Raw genomic sequence first — 19,772 nt, forward strand, 5'->3', positions numbered from 1 at the left:
CGACGACGAGTGCCAGCAAACTCTCACAAAATTTAATGCTGCAAGGACATGATATCCTTGTTCACCATCAAAGGAAGGTGAATCTTAGCGCTCCCGACGCCCGTCGCGGAAACAAAGTGGCGGCCCATCCCTCCATTACTTTAGCAGATACTGTAACTCGGGGGTTCCCTGTCCAAAGGAAAGGTTTCCCGTAAGGGACCATGCATGTCAAGCCACGCAGGAGAAGGGGCAACGACTTCTTTTCTGCTTATTTTTTCAATAATCAGGTACCAAAGACATGTTTGTGTTTCACCGCAAGCTGCACGGCATGTCGCTTCCCGTTGCTTGATTCAATAGGCTAGGTTTCTGGCCAACTCCCGAACCAAGGTCTATGCAACGGGTTGAAAGCACCTCTTGAATCATGACCTCTTGCGGCAGAAACCAACATCTAATAATTAGTTTCCAGTCTTTGTCACAGTCCAGTCAATTATGGCATTGGCAGCGCAACCAACGTTTCGGCGTCCCCTGAGGCTGCGTTTCATTGGGGTACATCGGTTCTGGAGATTAAGCCTTACAGCCAATCGATCTTGATGTTTCAATAGTGCTCCGATTTTAGTTCAGTCTTTGCTTTTTGGTCGGAACTTCAGATCTGTTCCCCCCTCCCCCCTTGCCAGGCACAAGCACAAGCACAGGCACAGGCACAGGTACAGGTACAGGCTGGACGGTCACAGCGTACAATACTGGAAAGAGGACGACTTGTTGGTCGTTTCAGGGGTACCTTTGATGGAAAGGTAAAAAAGCAATGAAACGGTCCGTGCTGGTTCGGATGTGATGTGTCGGTGTTCCGCCACGTGGATGACCGAGATACATGCGTAGCGGCTGTGAATCTTGTAGGAAACGTGGGACGAAGAGTCTTTGAGGAACTGGACTAAGCCGTTGACAAAGGGTTTTCTTTCAAAACTCAGCGTTGGCAAAGTACCTAAAGCAAAGCAAAGTAACTTGAGACGGTGCTTGTGACTGAAGACCACATGTTGCAGCAAATAAATATCACGGCAACTTGCTTCTCCGTGCTTGCTTCTGCTTGCATTATGTATGTGCTTCAGCCACGCAAAGTGAGTGATTAATTGACAGGCTAGAAAATGAACAATACGAGTTTGACGGCTGCAAGTGAGACGACGCAGTGTAGGGCGGACAGTCGAGCATTGCCAACCGATCCTCGCCAATAATGTGACTGAGCACCATCTTGACTTTCCATCATTAGTAGTGCATACAATATGGTGATGTGCTGAATTGACCAGGGTGCCAATTCCTCAAGAACACACTGGATATTCGCCGAATGTACTCACTTATAAGTCTAGACAATATCAAGACTCGAGACATGCAAGGCTGAGGAGTGATCGTGGCTCAGGGCATTGCTTTGAAGTAAAGTCATGTAAGACTCAATATCTAAACTCTGGAGGCTTGCTCTTTTAGGTATGCGACGCGAAAAGTTCGTGGTTTAAGTGTATTCAACGAACAAAAAGAAATGAGTGATAAGACACATTTCATTTGCCAGGTCCAGCCACTTCTTTGAGTTGGGCATTTAAACTTCATATATATGAAACAGCACTGACACATCTTTCTTCTAGAACCAACTGTTGGGCAGGCATGAAGTGCTCATGGGTCGTCACGTGATGATACTGTCAATGTTTCCGCGGCAACAACGAATTGGATAAACACTTTCAATACTCGCGATAGACTAACCCGAAGCGCAATCAGAGGAAAGGAAAAGAAAGGATAACGAATTTTATCATAGCCAAAGGTACCAGCAACCATGGCATACAATCCGCGAATGAGCATTATTCCGACCTCGCAGCAGAACTCGCGCACCCGAAAGAAGGAGGAAGAGGCTGATGCTTTTATGCGCCTCCCTGATCGCGAGATCGTAGGCTGTATTACCGACATCGGCATCACTTTTACCGTCGCAGATCTCCAGAAACCAAATGCCGCCCACGTTCAGCAAATATTCGAATGGTTCGCTGAGCTTCTTCTCAATGCGACGCGCGAGACCGTCGAGCCGGCCATGCGGGCCGCGGCTGAGGATATTGCTGGAGAGTATGCAGACGTTATTCCTTCCGACACTCGCAACCTGATGGGCTTCTATGTGTCGCTACGGAGGTTGTTATTCGAGTGCGGCATCACCGATTTTAGCTTCAACGATTTATACAAACCGACGTACGATCGCCTTGTCAAGATCTTCAGCTACCTGATCAACTTTGTCCGATTCCGCGAGTCCCAGACGGCTGTTATCGACCAACACTACAATAAGGCCGAGTCGACAAAGACCCGTATCGAGACGCTATACGCAGAAAACCAGGAGAACGAGGGTAGACTAGAGGATATGAAGCACAACCGCAAGGCGATGGAGGCCCAGGTCCAGCAAAAGACAATGAGGAACGAAGAGCTCAAGAAGAGACTCCTTGAGCTTCGAAGGAACCAAGAAAGGGTAGCTGCGCGACTTGAGGAGGCCAAGCAAAAGAAGGGCGAGCTCACTACTGCACTGGAACAAAAAACACATGAAAAGGTGACTTTGAAACAAGAAAGCACGAAACTGCGACCTTATGTGCTCCAAAGCGCCTCTGATCTTCAGGAGAACTTGGCTGAGTTGCGCGACATTCTCAACAACGACAAGTCCCATATCGACGCCCTGGACCGAAGAGCACGAGCTCTTCAAACATCAACAGACTCTTTTTCTGTCGTCTCAACAGACGTTGCGTCGTGTATCAAGATTCTCGACGAGATTGCTTCGGAATTAGCAAAAGAGGAAGAAGAGTTGGCACGTAATGCAAAGCAGCGTGATGCTCTTTCAGAGCGCAGTAACAATGCGCGTGAAGTCGAGCGCACCGAGACTATGCTAAAACGCCAACTGACCAAGTGGATGGAGCGCACAGAAAAACTCCGTGAGCAGAGCAATCACAAGGCTCACGAGGCCAAGGAGAAGATGCATGAACTCCGAGCGATTCACAGGCAGCTTACCGAGGAGCACACGGAAAAGGGGAAGGAGATGGAGGTTCGACGTGTCAGGATCGAGCAGACTGAGAAAAAGGCAAGCTATTCTGGCCCGGTTTATGGCGAGGTTGCGGTTTGCTAACATGTGCATAGATGCTTGACTTGAAGGAGAATATTGAGAACGAGGTTCACAGCGCGCACGAAGAATATCGCAAGATGGAGGCCCACATAAAGCTATACATTGCTGAGATGGAACAAGCCATTTCTTAATTCACCCCGTGCGATACTTGCTTTCTTTTTCTCTCATGCTTTGGGTTATGATTAGCGGCGATACTTGGATATAGATACCATGGGACGGCGTTGGGAGAGTGTAATGACGATATGTTAATGTTAACGCTGATATTTATGTCTATTCTGAGAACAACAACAATGTAATGTTTTTAGTAACAGATGGATATGATGAATGGCACGGTATATTTTATGATTCAAGAGGTGTAACTTTGCAAGATTGGAATGTTGAAATGTCAGTTTTGTTGTTCCTGCACTTCAAACCTGAACCATCGATTCAGAACTTGTTTGATACTGACAGTTCGCCCGCTCCATGTCCCATCATCCCTTTTCGCTGTTCCATTTAGCAAAGGTACCATTTCTCCTCCGAGCTGTTCTAGATCCTTGCGTCCGCCCACACTTTTTGGCTCAATAACAGCAGCCTTGAACCCATTCCGTGACGCGGCATCAACTAGCAACGCCGCAGAGTTCCCAATCCCTTGCGCAGACCATTCGCTTGCATCTCTATGAAGAGCGAGGAGACCATAGACCAGAAGAAGAGGCATATGAGAGTCAGGGGTATAGTTTGGTGGTGCTGATATCAAGGAGTTTTTGGGTGTGAAGACGGAAAGATAAGCACGCAGATGTGTGACTGTTGGTGCGAATAGAATCCTCATATGGCGAGAAATGGCGATTTGGTATAGCGATGACTTTAAGAGGACATGAGAGGGCTCTGTTGCTGAGTCCTCTGTGTCAACTTCTTGGAGAGTGAGATGACGGGTGACATCCTCAACGAGGGATGTGTGGAACTCAGCTTTGGAGGAGCCGATTATTAGTGTTGTGGGATATCTGTGGTAGGATATAATGTGTGATAAAAACTCTGAAGGTGTTGCTGGTGCGAGAACGACCGGTTGCGATGCCATGATCGCCGTGTTGTAAAAATACAGGGTAGCTTCAATCAACGAAAGTGAAGGAATATTTGAGTTGTGCCAACCTGATTGACATTGTTGAGTAGGTTGACCTCAGACAAGTGCCTAAATTGCATTGATTGTAATGCTCAGGCTATCCATTACGATGTCTAAAGTCTGGTCTACTCAAGGATTGTCGATATAACGATGCTATAGTACCCAGGGCGGCAGACGTTGAGATCCCCCACTAACTGCCACGCCCCTCCACCTCCGTACCTAGTCCGCGGCAACCATCGTCTACAGAACGTCATCTCGAACATCTACCTACACCCAATCCCGAAAATACCCCTCTCCCCTCCTAACGCGGCGTCAGCTCAGAGCTCACTCGCGCAATGGAGTCAATAGCACGTATCTCAGCTCTCATGGAGACTGGTATGCCTCTCTACTGACCGCCCTACCTGGTGCTGAACTAACTGATTCCCTAGCGAGGGAGCTCACCCTCGATGCAGCCCAGGCGACGCGCGGTGCGCGCACGAGCTCAAAGCCTCTAGATAGAAACCAGATGAAAAAGTTGCTGGATAGTAGAAATGAGCGCGAGGTTCTCGACGGTTTACGGCGCGTTATCGCGGTGCGTGGTGTTGCTATCTTCTTTGGTGATAGAGCTTGGCTAACTAACAGTATTGAGGCAGATGATGTACCGCAACCACAAGACCTTGCCATTCTTCTCATCCGTTGTCAAGAACGTTGCATCCCCGAATATAGAGATCAAGAAGCTTGTCTACATTTACCTCCTACACCATGCCGAACAAGAACCCGACCTCGCCCTGCTGTCCATCAATACTATTCAAAAATCCCTATCCGACCAGAACCCTCAAGTTCGAGCTCTTGCTCTCAAGACCATGTCGGGAATCCGAGTCCCCGTCATCAGCCAGATCGTATCTCTCGCCATCAAGAAGGGTATTGCCGACATGAGCCCCTACGTGCGGAAAGCCGCTGCCCTTGCGATCCCGAAGTGCCATCGATTGGACCCGAGTCAAGCGCCGCAGTTGATCGAAAACCTGTCCACTTTGCTGGGCGACAAACAGTATTACGTCGCCGGAGCCGCCGTGTCAGCTTTCCTGGAGATTTGCCCTGACCAAATAGATCTGATACATAAACATTATCGCGCGCTGATAAAGCAAGTAGTGGACATGGACGAATGGAGCCAACTGGCGACGCTGCGACTCATGACGTATTATGCACGAAAGTGCTTCCCACGAAAATCTAAATCACAGGACGAATCTGTCGAGACCGCCCAGGAACAGAAAGTAGACGACTTTTACGGTGAATCACGACAAGGCAGTCGAGGCCAAGGCTCTTCTTCAGTCTTGGACCCAGACCTCGCATTGCTACTGAATGGAATCAGGCCTCTTCTACAAAGCCGAAACGCTGGTGTTGTTGTCGCCGTTACTAGATGCTACGTTGACATTGGCACGCCGGAATATGTGAAGCAGGCTATCGGCCCCTTGATTGCTTTGCTTCGTGGGGCCCAGGACATACAGCAGACGGCTCTCTTTAATATCGTTTCTGTGTGTCTTATTCGACCAGCAGACTTTGTCAAATATGCCAGTCACTTCCTTGTTCGGGCTACAGACACCGCCCCTATCTGGGAACTGAAGTTGGAGATCTTGACCATTATCTTCCCCCACAGCCCTTCACATGTCAAGAGTCTTATTCTGAAGGAGTTAGAACACTTCTCGCAAGGAACAAACAAAGCGTTGGTTCGTGAAGCGGCGCGCGCTATTGGCCGCTGCGCCCAGACCGACACTACTGCAGCTCCTCGATGTTTGAAGCTACTCTTGGGTCAGATCACAAGTCTGGATGGCACCCTCGCTGCCGAATCACTGACTGTAATTCGTCACCTGATACAACAGGATGTTCAAGGACATGTTGGAACGGTCGTTCGGCTGGCGAAGAATCTCGACTCTGCAACCGATCCTCAGGCGCGAGCAACAATCATTTGGCTGGTGGGTGAATTTTCAGGCCTAAATGGAGAGGACAACATCGCGCCGGATGTTCTTAGAATCCTGCTTAAAGAGTTCACAAACGAATCACCAGTTGCTAGGCAACAGATTCTACTCTTGGCAGCTAAAGTGTATCTCCATCATATCAATCGCAAGAGCGAAGCGGAAAAAGAGCGGGATGCAGAGGAGGATTCACCTATGGAGACAGACACCCATCCTATTGTGAGACTATGGGAGTACGCTCTTCTCCTTGTCAGGTACGATACATCATTCGACCTTCGTGATCGTGCGAGGATGTATCGTTCGCTTCTTGCAGTACCTCAGCTGGCTACTCTGATGTTGCTTGCTGAGAAACCTGCCCCCCAGGCTCCAAGTCCATCTGAGTCCCGAAAGGGATTCTTACTGGGCTCATCCACACTGGTGCTTGCTGGTGGTAGCGGTATTCATGGCCTCAGGGGATATGAACCCTTGCCAGACTGGGTCGAGGAAGGGCAGCAGCCTGACCGTCGGCTTCGAGAGCCTGAAGGAGGCCAAGGTTCCAGATACGACGTCGAAAGAAGCACACTGCCTGCTAGTGATAGACTAGATGAGGCTGCAAAGACAACCATGCCCACCATGCCCACCATGCCCACCAAGGCCAACGGTACAGGTGAAGCGGTCGGTACAAAGACATTGGACGATTGGCTTGGAGAAGAAAAGGAAAGTGAAGAGTCGTCAGACGAGACAGAAGAAGAGTCATCCGAAGAAGAGGACGACGATGAAGAAGACGATGATGATGAGGAGGAGGAAGAAGAAGAGGAGGAGGAGACAGACAGTGACGATGACGATGGGGAGGCCGATAGACTGGTCAAGTCCTAATATCGATAGAAAGCATTATAAAAGACGTTTAAGCTGGACTCGTCCGAGTCATCAAGATCTGATCTAGTATCGTTCCAAGCGACAAACACCCTGCGCCCATTCCAAAACAAGCGCATACCAAGCCGGCTATATCAATTTCCCAATACAATATATTTCAACCAAAAATTTTTAAGCATTTCGGGTGTTCTCGACCTTTCTCTCCTCACTGGAAGACTCAGCGGGCGTCTCACCCTCAGTGGTCTTGTTTCGTCGCATATTAGCCGCCATCTGGGGGAAGAAGATGCCAGGATGGAAAGCAGTCAAGCAGAAGCCTGTCACAAGGATAAGAGTGCTGTCAAGTACAAGGAAGCTAGGCTCATCCTGCATGATGTGGTTACCCCAACCACCAGCCATCTCTGCAATTCTGTATTTTCTCGCGTCAGCTGATGTAAGAAAAAATATATGAAACTACCGGAATACCGGAGTTAACAAAAGGAGGGAGGATGAGCTAACCGGTAGATGCAACGTGTGAGAATGGACAAGTAAGCGACCGTAACAGCGATGCCAAACAGCCGGAATTTCTTATCCTGCCAGACGTGCAGCGAGTTAGGGGCAGCCTCTGGGCTGTGAATGTACTTCTTCACGCGGAGGTAGTAGTCGGTTCCCATGATACCGAATGCGAGCAGGACAACGACTTGGAGAACAACACCGGCGATGATGGTTCTGTTACCGTTGGTAGCCAGGTCGGGCTGGTCACGCTTGGCTGCTGCTGCGATGCCACCACCAATGGCCTGGATGATGAGACACGACAAGTCGGCAGGCAGGAAAACTCTCGGATACCAGCGAGGGTGGAATCGTGAGAGTGATGGGTTGAGAGCCAAGGCGACGTGCTTGAGCGTGAGGTATATGGCGGCGCAGATAAAGGTCGGGGCGATAATGATGCAGCAAATCTGAGTCTGGAAGGCCGATTGTTTCCAAGGATTAGGGCTCATTTGTACACGACCAATGTATCCTTGGCTATGTTAGTATATGCATAATCCTTTTCTTCTCATGTCTTCCCGGCAGATTGGATCTGTATTTGAGCTTGGCAAAACGTACCGACAGTTTCAAGCAGTAAACCTGCTCCCAATGTTGCAGCATACGTCCATGTTCGCTTCCAAATACCTATGCCCACAGCAGAGAGGAACAAGGCCGCGAAACAGATGGTGAAGAAATAGCTGGAACCCTTGTTGGGAACATAGCCCAGAACTGTTGCTTCAACAGGGCAGAGATCAGTGATATCAGTGCAGGCGTCGAATGTCGCTGGACGACGGGCGTATAGTTCGTACATGATGGCGGTCTAAAGATACAATCGACCTAGGATGTCTGAAAGGGAAAAAGTCAATAACAAAAAAGAGAAAACGGGAATGTAATATTGGACTCTGTCTAGTATTAGTATGTATGACGACTAATGTATGTATTCGTTTCAGAGGAACGACCCGCTTGTACGAGATGAGGAGCTGTGTTTAATAACAGTAGTCGCTAATAAGTTAGACCCAATAACAGGGTAATGAATGGAGATAAAAGAAGGATAAATGAAGAAAGGAAGTGGGATGCAAGAGGGTGCAGATACCCTCCATCCTATCCATTTCATCCATCCCATGCAGAGCTGACTCGACTACAACCCGACAGGCCCGATTTCTGGGGACCAACACATCGGAAATCCGGGTATTACAATATTTCCCATATGTTACACAATGGACTTTTGCTCAGTCTCTGTAGAAGAATGAAGGGAAGAAAACTGGCAAACTCGAAGGTTAAATTCAACTCGAGCTAGTCGCCAAGAATGAAGACGCCAAGACCCGGCTGGCATAATTCCCGGGCGTAGATCGCTTATCTTGGTCAAACGTTGAATGCTTATTTCTCGCGTTTCCTCGCATTCCTCGTGTTGACCTCGGGTTCTTTACAAACCAATAAGAGTGCTAATTCGCTTGCAATTCTCTACCCGTTTTGTTACCTTGATCCGAAGTCCCGAGTCATCATTAGGTTTTGGCGGCCGACCCCTGGTTAAATGGAAAATGTAAATACATAAATAGCTGAAAACCGTTGGTAGGGAGGTAGAGTCGGGTCAAATCTCGTCCGTTTGTGACAAATTCTTGTGTGGTAGGGACGGGACTTCGGGGGTTTTATAGATGGCCGATCCGATATTGGGTCTGAGATTCTTGTAGGGCAGGATTGATAAACGATGTATGGTTTCACATGTAAATGATATGCAGTGGTACTCAGATCTTGCATGTAACTGTTTCATTCCTGAACTTGGCATGGAAGTAAAAAAAAGCTTGTCTATAACTAATAAACCAAGTTGATAATTCTACTCTCGGCTTGACTTCTAACCCTAGCTCTGCTCTTCCTTACCGCCTAAGTATCTATACACAACCGAAAAGTCCCTTCCTTGACACTTTTCCTCCTTCTCGGCAGCCTCATAAACCGCAAACGCCGTCTTGGCCAATTCCATTCTCGCGCCCGCCTCTTCAGCAGCCACCATAGCCAGTCTGAGATCCTTCTTCATCAGCGCGATGCCGAACCCGCCTCGGTAATCTCTGTTGGCTGGTGCCGTCTCGACAACACCTGCCACGGGGTTGTTGACCTCACTGGGCCAGCATCGTCCTGTACTGACGTTGATAACGCCTGCCAGCTTCTTGGGATCCAAACCCCACTGCATACCCAGATTCATGGCCTCTGCTGTCGCGATGTTGTTCAGTGCCAGGAGATAGTTGTTGGCCAGCTTCGCGGATAGACCGGCGCCTTGTTCGCCGCAGTGCAGCACTTTCTTTCCCATGAGCATGAGGACAGGCTCGAGGCGGGGGACGAGAGATGGTGAGGCACCAAGCATAAAAGTAAGTGTTCCCGCAGTGGCACCCACGACACCTCCAGACATGGGCGCATCAACAAACGTGCCTTGTCCAGCTGAAGACACAGCCTTGGCGACCTGGCGGGATGTAGATGGGTCAATGGTTGAGCAGTCGATGAAAACTCGATCCTTTTTAGGTAGAGAAGAGGTGATGATGGATTCGTATACACCTTTGACGTGCTGAGGCTCTGGAAGAACAGTGATGATGGTATCCTAGAGAGTGTCAGCGAACCTGAACATAGCCGTCATGAGTGAGAGATATACAGCATCCTTGGAGGCATCAAATGCACTCGCTGCTAATTCAACCTGTGCTCCTGTCGAAGCTGCCTTCATTTCCGTTTCCAAGCCTTTCATAGATTCAGGATTGATGTCAAAGATGGACACCTTATCTGAGGGTTTCAACTTTGACTGAAGATTCTTTGCCATTTGATATCCCTTATATGCTCATGTCAGTATATGGTATTTTCCGTCTTTACCACTGAGAACTATACATACCATCTGTCCCAGACCGATGAAGCCGTAATTATCCAGTCGTCGTGCTGAACTGGCAAAGCCTCGACGAAGCATCAAGCTTCCAAGACGTGTTGAAGCTCTCATATTGATTGGATATAAGAAATATGTATTCAGATGGAATACGAGGCGGAAAGGACAGGTCAATAAGATCAATCAATTAAATCAAAGATCATAAGAACCAAAGTCATCATTACACAAAAGATATGAGATCTCATCGAGTACAGTTGACGTGTGGGGGACATGGTTACCCGAATGACAGCCGGCCATTGCCGTACTTAGCCAGAGTCGCCGAGTAAACTAGCACTTACATCCTCCCAGGTACCAAGACATGACATGATTTGCGAGTTGGAGATTGTCTCAACGCGGAGGAGAGAGGATGCGGGGAAACCCTTGACAGGCCCCTGAGCTGTGGGGAGTTTTTAGGTACCGAGAAGCGCTAAAACCTGGGGCAACAGTTGCAAGAACTTATGTCCTTTTTCTATGGAGGGGTTTTAATGCAGCAAGTGCAGATGAATGAGATAACTCGCGGTTCCATATTCAACGATCCAACTACATGTACTTCGTCTTAACAGGCAGCCAGACATCAAAGATGAGGGTGTTTTTTATGTTTGTTTTTATTTATATTCAAGTCTTGATACATATATAGTCCGATATAAGCTGAGTCCATCAACTCTCAGGTCCTTTCATACGAACTTCTTTCGTCAAGTCCATTTCAAGTCCTGTTATCACAACTCAACGAGACAGAAAGTATCAAATACGAATCCTGACCTCTGCCAACTTACCAAGCGTTGACGACTGGTGGATTCAAAGAGTATGTGCAATGAATGGAGATTGTGGCAGCAAAGTTAATACTGAAAAAGGCAAGGTAAAGTGATGTGGTATAATAAGTAACGATAAACGACTAAGATGCAGTCTTGCACATCTTACTCAGACAATAGGGGTAGTATTGGGGTAGTGATCCGTTAATACAGAAGGACAAAAACGAAGAGCAACCTGGAAAAAAACAATAGCCACGCCGATCCAACCCGTCCATCCCATAAATCTCAGCCATTATAATCGTGGGACTATTCAGATCCCCTACAATGGCCCAATTTCCGAAGACATGAAAATTCGTGACTTAGAGGAAGTTCATGAGCCAAGGAACGATGGCACTACCGGCATGTTAGCTGTCATTCACACACTCTCGGAACGAATATCAACGTACCCAACTGCGACAGTGGCGCCTAGGCCGAGCAACGCCCGGTTCTTGACCTTTTCTTTTCTTAGTTGGGTCTCGGTCTTGACCTTCTTTGATCGGGGCTGCTCCTCTGGAGTCTTGTCGCCCTCTTCATCACCCACCGAGATGTCTCCAGCCTTGCGCTTGCTCTTCTTGGCAGAAGTAGAGCCCTCTTCAGCATTGGTCTCATCTTGCTCCTCATCTTCGGCCTCATGTTCCCTACTCTTTTGGACCATCTCCTTGGCCGCGTTCATCATCTGAGCAATTTCCTCAGCAGTTGGAGGCTCGCCAGCAGTAGGGAGAGGAAGTTCGACCTCTGTAATTGTACGCTTGGTCTCAACACCAGCATCATCCGTGATAACATCCTCTTCAACGTGAACCCTAACCTTGGGATCTTCTTCCCTAGGCTCCAGAACAATGGCGGGCTCAAATTCGGTAGATTGCAGCACAATATCTTCCCGCTTGGTCTCCTCGACCTTGGCCTCGAGCTCCGGGGCACCGTTGAGGAGATCGGCCTTCTCTGTGATAGTTTCGACAGTCTCGGCCTTGGCACGAGTGCTCCGCTTTCGAGGTGAAGGGGGAGCGCGCCTTGTGCTCTTGGTGGGACTTGCGGAACGACGTGAGCGCGTGCTTCGAGGAGCGACCGATGGCGTAGGGGGGGCCAGCACAGGTTGCGACGCCTTGAAAACATCAAATTTGGGAGGGGCCATGATGGCCTTAGCAGGCGAGCCGGAAGGAGTTAACATGCTGATTGGAGTAGGGTCCAATAGCGCGCGAATCCAGGGAACGATTTTGTACTCCTCAGCGAGGGCGAGGGCCTGCTCTGGGGGGATCCAGATGTTACCGGCGGTCTCTTCGTGGCTCGTAGTCGGAAGAGACTTGATATACTTCCGTTCTGCCTCTTCATCGGAAGCTTCAGCATAGGGGAAGCTAGCCTTGAACATGCCAGTTGCCGAGACGTAACCATCGTAACTGCGTCGCATGAGGAAATAGCTGCTAGGGCTGGACTTGAAGATTCCAGAGACGATGCCCTTAGGCAGAGGAGCGCGAAGATGCGCGTAGTCGAACACACCAAGTTCGGAGTCGTTAGAGCCGGTCATCTTAGGCGTAAGCTTAGTTTGCCCAAGGCGTCGACGCGAAACCATATCGGTATCTAGGGACAATGGTGAGCATACAAACTCGCGACTTGGAGAAAAAGGAGTATTTACGATCTGGAACACCCTCGATCAAGAGAATGTTGTGCTTGGATGGCAGTGTGCGCTCATGTTGAGAGGCCATCATGTATGATGATGTCTATTATCGTGGGGAAGATAAGGCGCGGCGCGACCAATGTGGATGACCTCAGAATAGTGAAATCGAAGCGTAACCGCGACAGGCGAAGAGACGTTGCTTCGATTCAGCGCGCAAAGAGGATAAAGTATAATTAATGGCCTGAGATAAGTAGAAAGGTCGTGTTAGTGGAATTGGTCACGATGCAACGTGGAAGATTTCTGGTGCAGGCTCAGGATTTGGGGGGGTAACAGGCTGTGGCAGTTTTGACTGTAGACGTACCGTGTCAAGCAGAGCTTAGCTCATTCAATACAAGTAAGCCGTATGAAGACGTCAATGGCGCTTCAGACGATAAAAAATTGTTAAGAAAGTAGGCGACTTCCAAGGGTGCCTATACCATAAATAGAGGGAGAGAAGAAAAACACGATGAAGTAGATGAAGGCGAAGGTGAAGGTGAAAAGATTCGCGACAGATTCGAGGAGGGACGAGAGCTGAGACGAGAAAGCCGTCGCGCAAATTACATCGATAGCGTCGAAGACTTTAGGGTGGCCCTGTTGGCGGGTTCTTCTTGAAAGGGATTAGTATAGAGGAAGTAAGTGGGGAGCTGCGAGATAGATTGGTACTGCGATTTATGTGGCACTGTTGGTGAATCGAGAAGTCTTGTGTTAATTTCTGACCAAATTACCCCCATCTTGCCGTGCACCTGACTTAGCGCTATTACCCGCTGAGTCCCCCTGCCAGCATAAATGTACGTACCTCCTTTTTACGCGTTCCTCTTTTTTTCGCGACAGATTTTGTTGGGATTTTTTCCTATTAGGTTCCTTTTTTAATCAGATTGACGAGTAAAAAGTTTTGATAGCTATGAGCTTTCTGGTTTAGTCTGTTGTTCTCCTATCCTCGCTTCCACATCCATGGTGTCATATTCCAGTCCATTTCCTGGTACGGTTAGCCAGGAGGGCACGTGGGGAAACTCTGTTCTAGAGTCTGCCAGCAACTCTTCTGCCGCCCCTAGCAACCTGGCAACCCAAGCAAGCCCGACTCCAGCGCCAACCAACGTCGATCTTCAGGGTGAACCACACCTGGACCTGACCCGGGCCCCCAACAAGCAAGTCAGTTAAGTCTCCTAGGGTCCCTGGATCCCCTGAACTACCTTCACTGTGTCCGGCGCACAAACAAGTCACTGGTGCTGGCTGGCTCACAGAACGCGGGGAAATGGGCATGGGTTTTGTCTGGCTGTCTATCATCTCAGATTTGCGGGTGCGGCGCCATGATTCGATTTGAAGCGAAGCACAACAAGCAAGAGAGAGACATGGCATGGATCGGGCTTGACAGATGTGGTCTGAGCAAAGACAATGACCGAATGCAACGCTTACAATCTCACTCTTCTTTGTTCAGGTTCGCGACGGATTGGCTACTCACAGACATGACTGCGACATTGACAAATGGCACCGCACCATGTCATTGTCGCGCGTCAACTGGTGCTGTATTGTTGCATAGTAGCGTGTCTCTTCAGCTAATCGCCTTACATTTGACAACAACAGAAGCTCGAAGCCTGAAAGAGCTGTGATGGACGGATTGAAGCTTTCCAGTATTCGACCTATTCGACTCCTGGTACTCCCTGGCCCTAGGCACCAGACCCTTGATGTCTGTCTGGTTGACAGATAACGGATGGTTCTGACAAGGAGCTCCCTGGGGAGTTTGCGATATGTGATGCATGCATGCTATTTACCTGTTCTTAGTCGGGTCTCAGATTTGCTGACCGCGTTCCGCGTTCACGCGTAGGGTAGTGGCGTAAAGGTTTGCTTGTACGTATCTATTCACCACCAGCGTAGGCGTTTAGGTGATAACTCTCAGCACCTCAGCCTTTGATCAGCTAGAGATAGCATAAATGCCTACAGATATTTTTTTCAACAAGATACCAATTGGTATCTGGGTAAACTGTCACCTAAGCGAACCCATCATCCTGTGAAACGTTATCCAAAAAGCGACGGTTACCCTAGAACTGTTCCTTCTCGCCCCTTTTGAAGCGTCTCGGAGCTATTCAATAGTCAAGCTTGGCTATCTGAGGGTTGTTGAATCAGTATCCATCCCTGATATTGAATGAGAATGATTCGGACACAGAGGTTAACTAACAATGTTAACAAGCATCATGCCATGCGGCATCACACATCGGATAGTAGTAAATCCACCTAACAACACAACATCCATCATACCGTACGTTCTTGGCCAGTCTTGGTCTGATAGTGAGATGGTCGAAAAGTTAGCAAGGGCCGTCACTGACTATTAGGTATCTTCGCAGACAGTTAATAAATGCAGCCACCGTTAATGGTATAAAAAGAGCCCAACTCTTCATCCCCACTCTTCATATCTCGAACAATTCAAGACAAGACAAAACCGCCAGAAATAAGTCTCAGATTCCGGTCTCACTTTCCACCCCTGAGGACCACCCAACAGTAACTACTGCACAAAATCTCCATATCTGATAATCTACAAAATAACGATTATTGGCGCCGCCGCCTCGACTTCTGATCTTGATCCAATCGAGGCTTCTCCTCAAGGACCTGGTCCCCACTGTAGCAAACCCAAACCCAGCCCGACCCAGCCCAGGCCAAGGCTAGAGCAATAGCAGTAGCAGTACGGTAACAGACTTGCAACACCGCCCTGCGGGAACGGGAAGCCCCTCAATACCTGGGTAGGTCGTCCATCCGTCACCGCAACAAATGGATCCAATCCCCTAACTCGGAATGAAGCCCCTCCACTTCTAAGCCCGCCCTGACCCAACCTCACCTCTACTTTGCCTTGCCTGGGTTCAACGAGTAAGCTTCCTTCTTTTCCTCTCCTCCTTTTCTTCCCTCTTCCTACTCAACTCCAATCTACTTACCTAACATTTGCTTGGTTAGGTAGCTTCTCGATAGCATCACCCACAGCTTCTACCTTCACCCCGCCTCTTCACCAACAGCTTCCCCCCGCTCGCCCACCATGGCTTCCCACGACGATGATACCATGCCCGAGGAGACTCAGGGCTACAAGCTCTCCCAGCCTAAGCAGAGCCTGGCCGAGTACCAGCAGATGGGTATGTGCATCTCCTTCAAGCTTCGCGATATGCGCTCTACATACCACCAAGCTATGGCACCCCATGTCAACACAACATGGAATCATGTCTATACGCTTCTTTTTGCTTAAAGCTGCACGCTAGAGTTGCGGTCGTAGAGATCTCGCAACTTTAGCTATGCGACGGCGGTGTCTGTTGTGAAAACACAGACGAAAGTTTCTCCCATCTCATGTCCTTCCATGCTTACCGCCTTGCCGACCCGATCACCGCGGTTGTGATATATGCTAACATTATCTCCCACAGACGCTGGCGATGAGTCTCTCCAGCGATACAAGGAGTCCCTTGGTCTTGGAGGTGGTACCGATATCTCTGATCCCAACGATCCCCGAGTCTGCATCATTCTCTCCTTGACCATGGACTCACCCGGCCGTCCTCCCGTCACCATCGATCTCTCTACCCCTGGAAGCGAGACCACCCTCAAGGACAAGCCCTTCAACATCAAGGAAGGTGCCAAGTTCACCATGAGCGCCAAGTTCAAGGTTCAGCACGAGATTCTCAGCGGCCTCCACTACGTTCAGGTTGTTAAGCGAAAGGGTATCCGCGTCTCCAAGGACTCTGAGATGATTGGCAGCTACGCTCCCAGCACCGACAAGCAGCCCACTTACATCAAGAAGTGTAAGTTTCACGCCCGAATTGCTAGACAGAACCAAGTACTAACAACACTACAGTCCAGGAGGAGGAGGCCCCCAGCGGCATGCTCGCTCGTGGCCACTACAACGCCATCTCTAGCTTCGTGGACGACGATAAGAAGAAGCATCTCGAGTTTGAGTGGAGTTTCGATATCGCCAAGGACTGGTAGACAACGGCGCCTTGGTAGCACGGACCGACGACATAACTCAAAATTACATATCACAAGTCATGAGATAATGAGATACCTGAACATTTGGAGAGGAACATACACACAAAAAATTTCACATAAACTCAAATCAAAAGAAAACCTCACTCGGCTGGAGAAAGGTCTTGCTCTGTTTCCTGTCACCTGCTTGTCGATGACAACGGTACCTGTGGCTAAATCTAGAGCTTCGATACTGCAGGAGAATAAAAATGCCTATATACATCAAGTTCTATGCTATACAACTCCATTGCTCAGGCCCGGTTCGTAAAGTCTGTTTTTGAAGACATGGTATCATATTGCTGTGAATATCGTTAAGCCTGAGTGAAGCACTCCAGGGCGGTATGTGTATGTATAAATGGGGTTGGTCGTCTACAAGAAATAGTCTGGTAAGGCATTGCCGTCGGCAGACTTTTCGTTTCCTGGTTGAAGGTCCTTGTGCACGTCGTTCTCTGGCGCTGCTGCAAAAACGTTGAAGAACCGTTCACCTGTGTCGCTGACTTCGAGAACACTGGCCATATTTCCGCAGCGATAGCAATAGTTTGGCGCACTCCAAACAGTGCTAAGGCGGTCATCATAGAGAACCTGGAAGCCCTCCTGACAGAGCTGGTGAGCGCGTAGAATGTGCGACATATTGTTGACAGCCAGGAACTTTTTGACGACCTGTGCTCCAAAAGTGTACCCCGCGCCGCGGGGTGACAGGGAAAATTCATCGCGCTCAGGATCAGGATCAGACCAGACCAGATCAGCCATAGGGCCCTCGTGAGGAATCTCGCGGAATCGGTCTATAATTTTAATTTGGTCGATTGAGTGGATAGAGGGCGATAGGCCTATACAACGTATCAGCATAGCCCTTCTGAAATAAGCTTAAACTATATTTACCACCGTGGACACAGAAGATTTGATCGTTGATGACAACGCTCAAAGTCAAAAAGTCAAACATATCGGTAAAGTAGTGCCACACATTGGCGTTGCCATATTTGCGCGAACACTCTGTGTAGAAGCCATATGACTGCGTAACGCCGCGCGACTCGTGATTTCCGCGGATTAGATGCACGCGATTAGGGTATCGTAGTTTCAAGCATACAAGCAACGATATTGTTTCAACACTGAACATGCCACGGTCAACGTAGTCTCCTGTTAGGTCCCGTCGTAGTCAGCAAATATCCACCATTATTCGTCTCGAGCTCGTGAGCGGTTACCAAGGAACAGATAGTTGGTGTCAGGGCAGTAGCCACCGATGCGAAAAATCTCGATAAGGTCGAAGAATTGTCCGTGGATATCTCCAACGACAGTAATGGGCGCGCGGACGTGGACGACGTTAGACTCGCGCATAAGAAGCTCTTTCGTCTTGGCGCAGACGGCCTCGATGACTGACTCGGCAAGCAACTCCTTGTTGTATAAGCGCGAAATACACTCGTCGAGATCGACGGACGCTGAATGAGATACGTCAGCCTGGGGACCGTTTCGATCCGGAAGGGTGCTTACAAGGTAACCCAGGCATTGTGGAATATAGAAGTCGATACGTTTGGTGATGCCGAGTGAATTGAGTAGGTGAGCGATACGGAGGGTCGCTATTCAAGTGTATTCGTAAGGATCGAGAAGCATGCGTTGAGGGATCGGTATCATTAAGGGTGCCGACGTCGAATTCGGCTCCTGGCGAGGATGATGTCTAGAGAAGAGCTCGGTTGTTGTACTAACATGATCGGGCCCGACAGTTCGATTCACATAGGTGCGGGGCGAAGCCGGTCGAAAGTAGATCGAGGTTATGTAGGGTGGACGAATCTTGGAAGGCTGACAGAGCTACGGTAGTAAAGATGTTGTGGATGCGAACCCGTGGTCGTGATTATATATGCAACATCTTGGTGGTGGTGTCGCTGATGCTTTTCGAGCTGTGGGATGTTTTTTTGGCGCTTTGCTTAGTCGTTGCTGCATGACGGTCGGCGGGAAAATGGCCCGGCCACCTCCACACTTCAGCAACATCTTGAGAGCTCTTTATAGTAGTTAGTAGTTAGGCTTCTAAAGCTCTGGTATATGTGAGGCCGAATAATATCGCTGGATTCGAGTAATTGAACATGCCTTTCTGTAATTTAGTTGGAACTTAGAGATGACTTCCTCTTTCAAATATGTGCACTGTACATATATATACGCCACTAAGCCTGTGGAACGGGTCAACTCTTCCTGTAAGACAGACTAACAAGTACATATACAGAAAGACGAATTTGATAGTGATATTTTGTGTTGGCGTAGGATTGTTTATGAGAATAACACACTACATATGTACATCTATTGTGCTGATTTAAAATGGCGTGAAAGAGTTTGTTAAACTATTGAAGCTTGCGTAAAATAAGCTTACCTACCTATACACAATGCGCATGGTGGTTAGAGCTTGTTCCTCGGCGTTGGTTAGATAATATTGAGTTAACTGATTGATAAAGCCTTATTTGCATCCATCGTTTAGGTACTGTAATTGATAGGTAATTAATCAAGTTAGTACCTTAGGCAGGTACTGTTTGAAGGGTCAGGAATGGCCAAAGTTTAATTCATTTGGACTTGCCTTGTTCTTTCTTCCTGGAGAAATGGCCCGTGCGCACGCGACAACTTCAGCATTGCCATCAACCAATGACTATCATCGCATCAATATTGCCTACTTCTAGTGATTTGCCTGAATTGAGCCTCATCGCCAATTCAAATCCGCGATTCTCGTCGCAAACCCAAATATCCCGCCCCTTCCCTTAATGGTCCCTGAATGAAGCCTCTCTGATAAGCCCAGAGCAGGTTCAGGGAGGGGGCTTTCGTATGCCGCGATCGCGCGCTGGCCACTGAAAAGCTTGGGCTGAAGCATCCCCAAAAGCATCCATATCGCTGCCTTATTCAACTATATCATCGCTTCGCATCGCTTCTCAGTCGTTCTGAAGCCCTGCTGTGAAACGTATCACGGTGTTACTCAACCAAGCC

At 48.8% G+C, this 19,772-nt stretch overlaps 8 protein-coding genes across 8 annotated transcripts; 3 read left to right on the top strand and 5 right to left on the bottom strand.

Annotated features, from left to right (window-relative positions):
- Nucleotides 1-1,792: 1,792 nt before the first annotated feature.
- Nucleotides 1,793-3,237, top strand: FSST1_011070 (Nuf2 family-domain-containing protein; the record flags this gene model as incomplete). The annotated part of the gene is made up of 2 exons (XM_083234166.1): nt 1,793-3,064; nt 3,121-3,237. The coding sequence occupies 2 exons, from the start codon at nt 1,793-1,795 to the stop codon at nt 3,235-3,237; spliced, it is 1,389 nt and encodes a 462-aa protein (XP_083080766.1).
- A 254-nt stretch (nt 3,238-3,491) lies between these two features.
- FSST1_011071 (uncharacterized protein) lies at nt 3,492-4,157 on the bottom strand (the record flags this gene model as incomplete). Its single annotated transcript, XM_083234167.1, has 1 exon — nt 3,492-4,157. One exon carries the CDS (start codon nt 4,155-4,157, stop codon nt 3,492-3,494), a length of 666 nt encoding a protein of 221 aa, XP_083080767.1.
- Nucleotides 4,158-4,534: 377 nt separating this feature from the next.
- Nucleotides 4,535-7,003, top strand: FSST1_011072 (AP-3 complex subunit beta; the record flags this gene model as incomplete). Its single annotated transcript, XM_083234169.1, has 3 exons — nt 4,535-4,574; nt 4,628-4,770; nt 4,832-7,003. The coding sequence occupies 3 exons, from the start codon at nt 4,535-4,537 to the stop codon at nt 7,001-7,003; spliced, it is 2,355 nt and encodes a 784-aa protein (XP_083080768.1).
- A 168-nt stretch (nt 7,004-7,171) lies between these two features.
- On the bottom strand, nt 7,172-8,312 carry FSST1_011073 (RTA1 like protein-domain-containing protein; the record flags this gene model as incomplete). Its single annotated transcript, XM_083234170.1, has 3 exons — nt 7,172-7,406; nt 7,496-7,994; nt 8,081-8,312. The coding sequence occupies 3 exons, from the start codon at nt 8,310-8,312 to the stop codon at nt 7,172-7,174; spliced, it is 966 nt and encodes a 321-aa protein (XP_083080769.1).
- A 1,044-nt stretch (nt 8,313-9,356) lies between these two features.
- On the bottom strand, nt 9,357-10,469 carry FSST1_011074 (NAD binding domain of 6-phosphogluconate dehydrogenase-domain-containing protein; the record flags this gene model as incomplete). The annotated part of the gene is made up of 3 exons (XM_083234171.1): nt 9,357-10,085; nt 10,137-10,307; nt 10,368-10,469. 3 exons carry the CDS (start codon nt 10,467-10,469, stop codon nt 9,357-9,359), a joined length of 1,002 nt encoding a protein of 333 aa, XP_083080770.1.
- Nucleotides 10,470-11,502: 1,033 nt separating this feature from the next.
- FSST1_011075 (KilA-N domain-containing protein) lies at nt 11,503-12,879 on the bottom strand (the record flags this gene model as incomplete). Its single annotated transcript, XM_083234172.1, has 3 exons — nt 11,503-11,536; nt 11,590-12,754; nt 12,810-12,879. The coding sequence occupies 3 exons, from the start codon at nt 12,877-12,879 to the stop codon at nt 11,503-11,505; spliced, it is 1,269 nt and encodes a 422-aa protein (XP_083080771.1).
- Nucleotides 12,880-15,849: 2,970 nt separating this feature from the next.
- On the top strand, nt 15,850-16,781 carry FSST1_011076 (immunoglobulin E-set; the record flags this gene model as incomplete). Its single annotated transcript, XM_083234173.1, has 3 exons — nt 15,850-15,943; nt 16,226-16,597; nt 16,651-16,781. 3 exons carry the CDS (start codon nt 15,850-15,852, stop codon nt 16,779-16,781), a joined length of 597 nt encoding a protein of 198 aa, XP_083080772.1.
- A 405-nt stretch (nt 16,782-17,186) lies between these two features.
- Nucleotides 17,187-18,318, bottom strand: FSST1_011077 (protein PPG1; the record flags this gene model as incomplete). The annotated part of the gene is made up of 4 exons (XM_083234174.1): nt 17,187-17,644; nt 17,697-17,951; nt 18,017-18,250; nt 18,303-18,318. The coding sequence occupies 4 exons, from the start codon at nt 18,316-18,318 to the stop codon at nt 17,187-17,189; spliced, it is 963 nt and encodes a 320-aa protein (XP_083080773.1).
- Between the last annotated feature and the right edge of the window lie 1,454 nt (nt 18,319-19,772).

Source organism: Fusarium sambucinum, chromosome III, assembly GCF_050947815.1.
Source record: "Fusarium sambucinum isolate potato_lamoka chromosome III, whole genome shotgun sequence".
In the NCBI taxonomy this organism is placed as follows: Eukaryota; Fungi; Ascomycota; class Sordariomycetes; order Hypocreales; family Nectriaceae; genus Fusarium; species Fusarium sambucinum.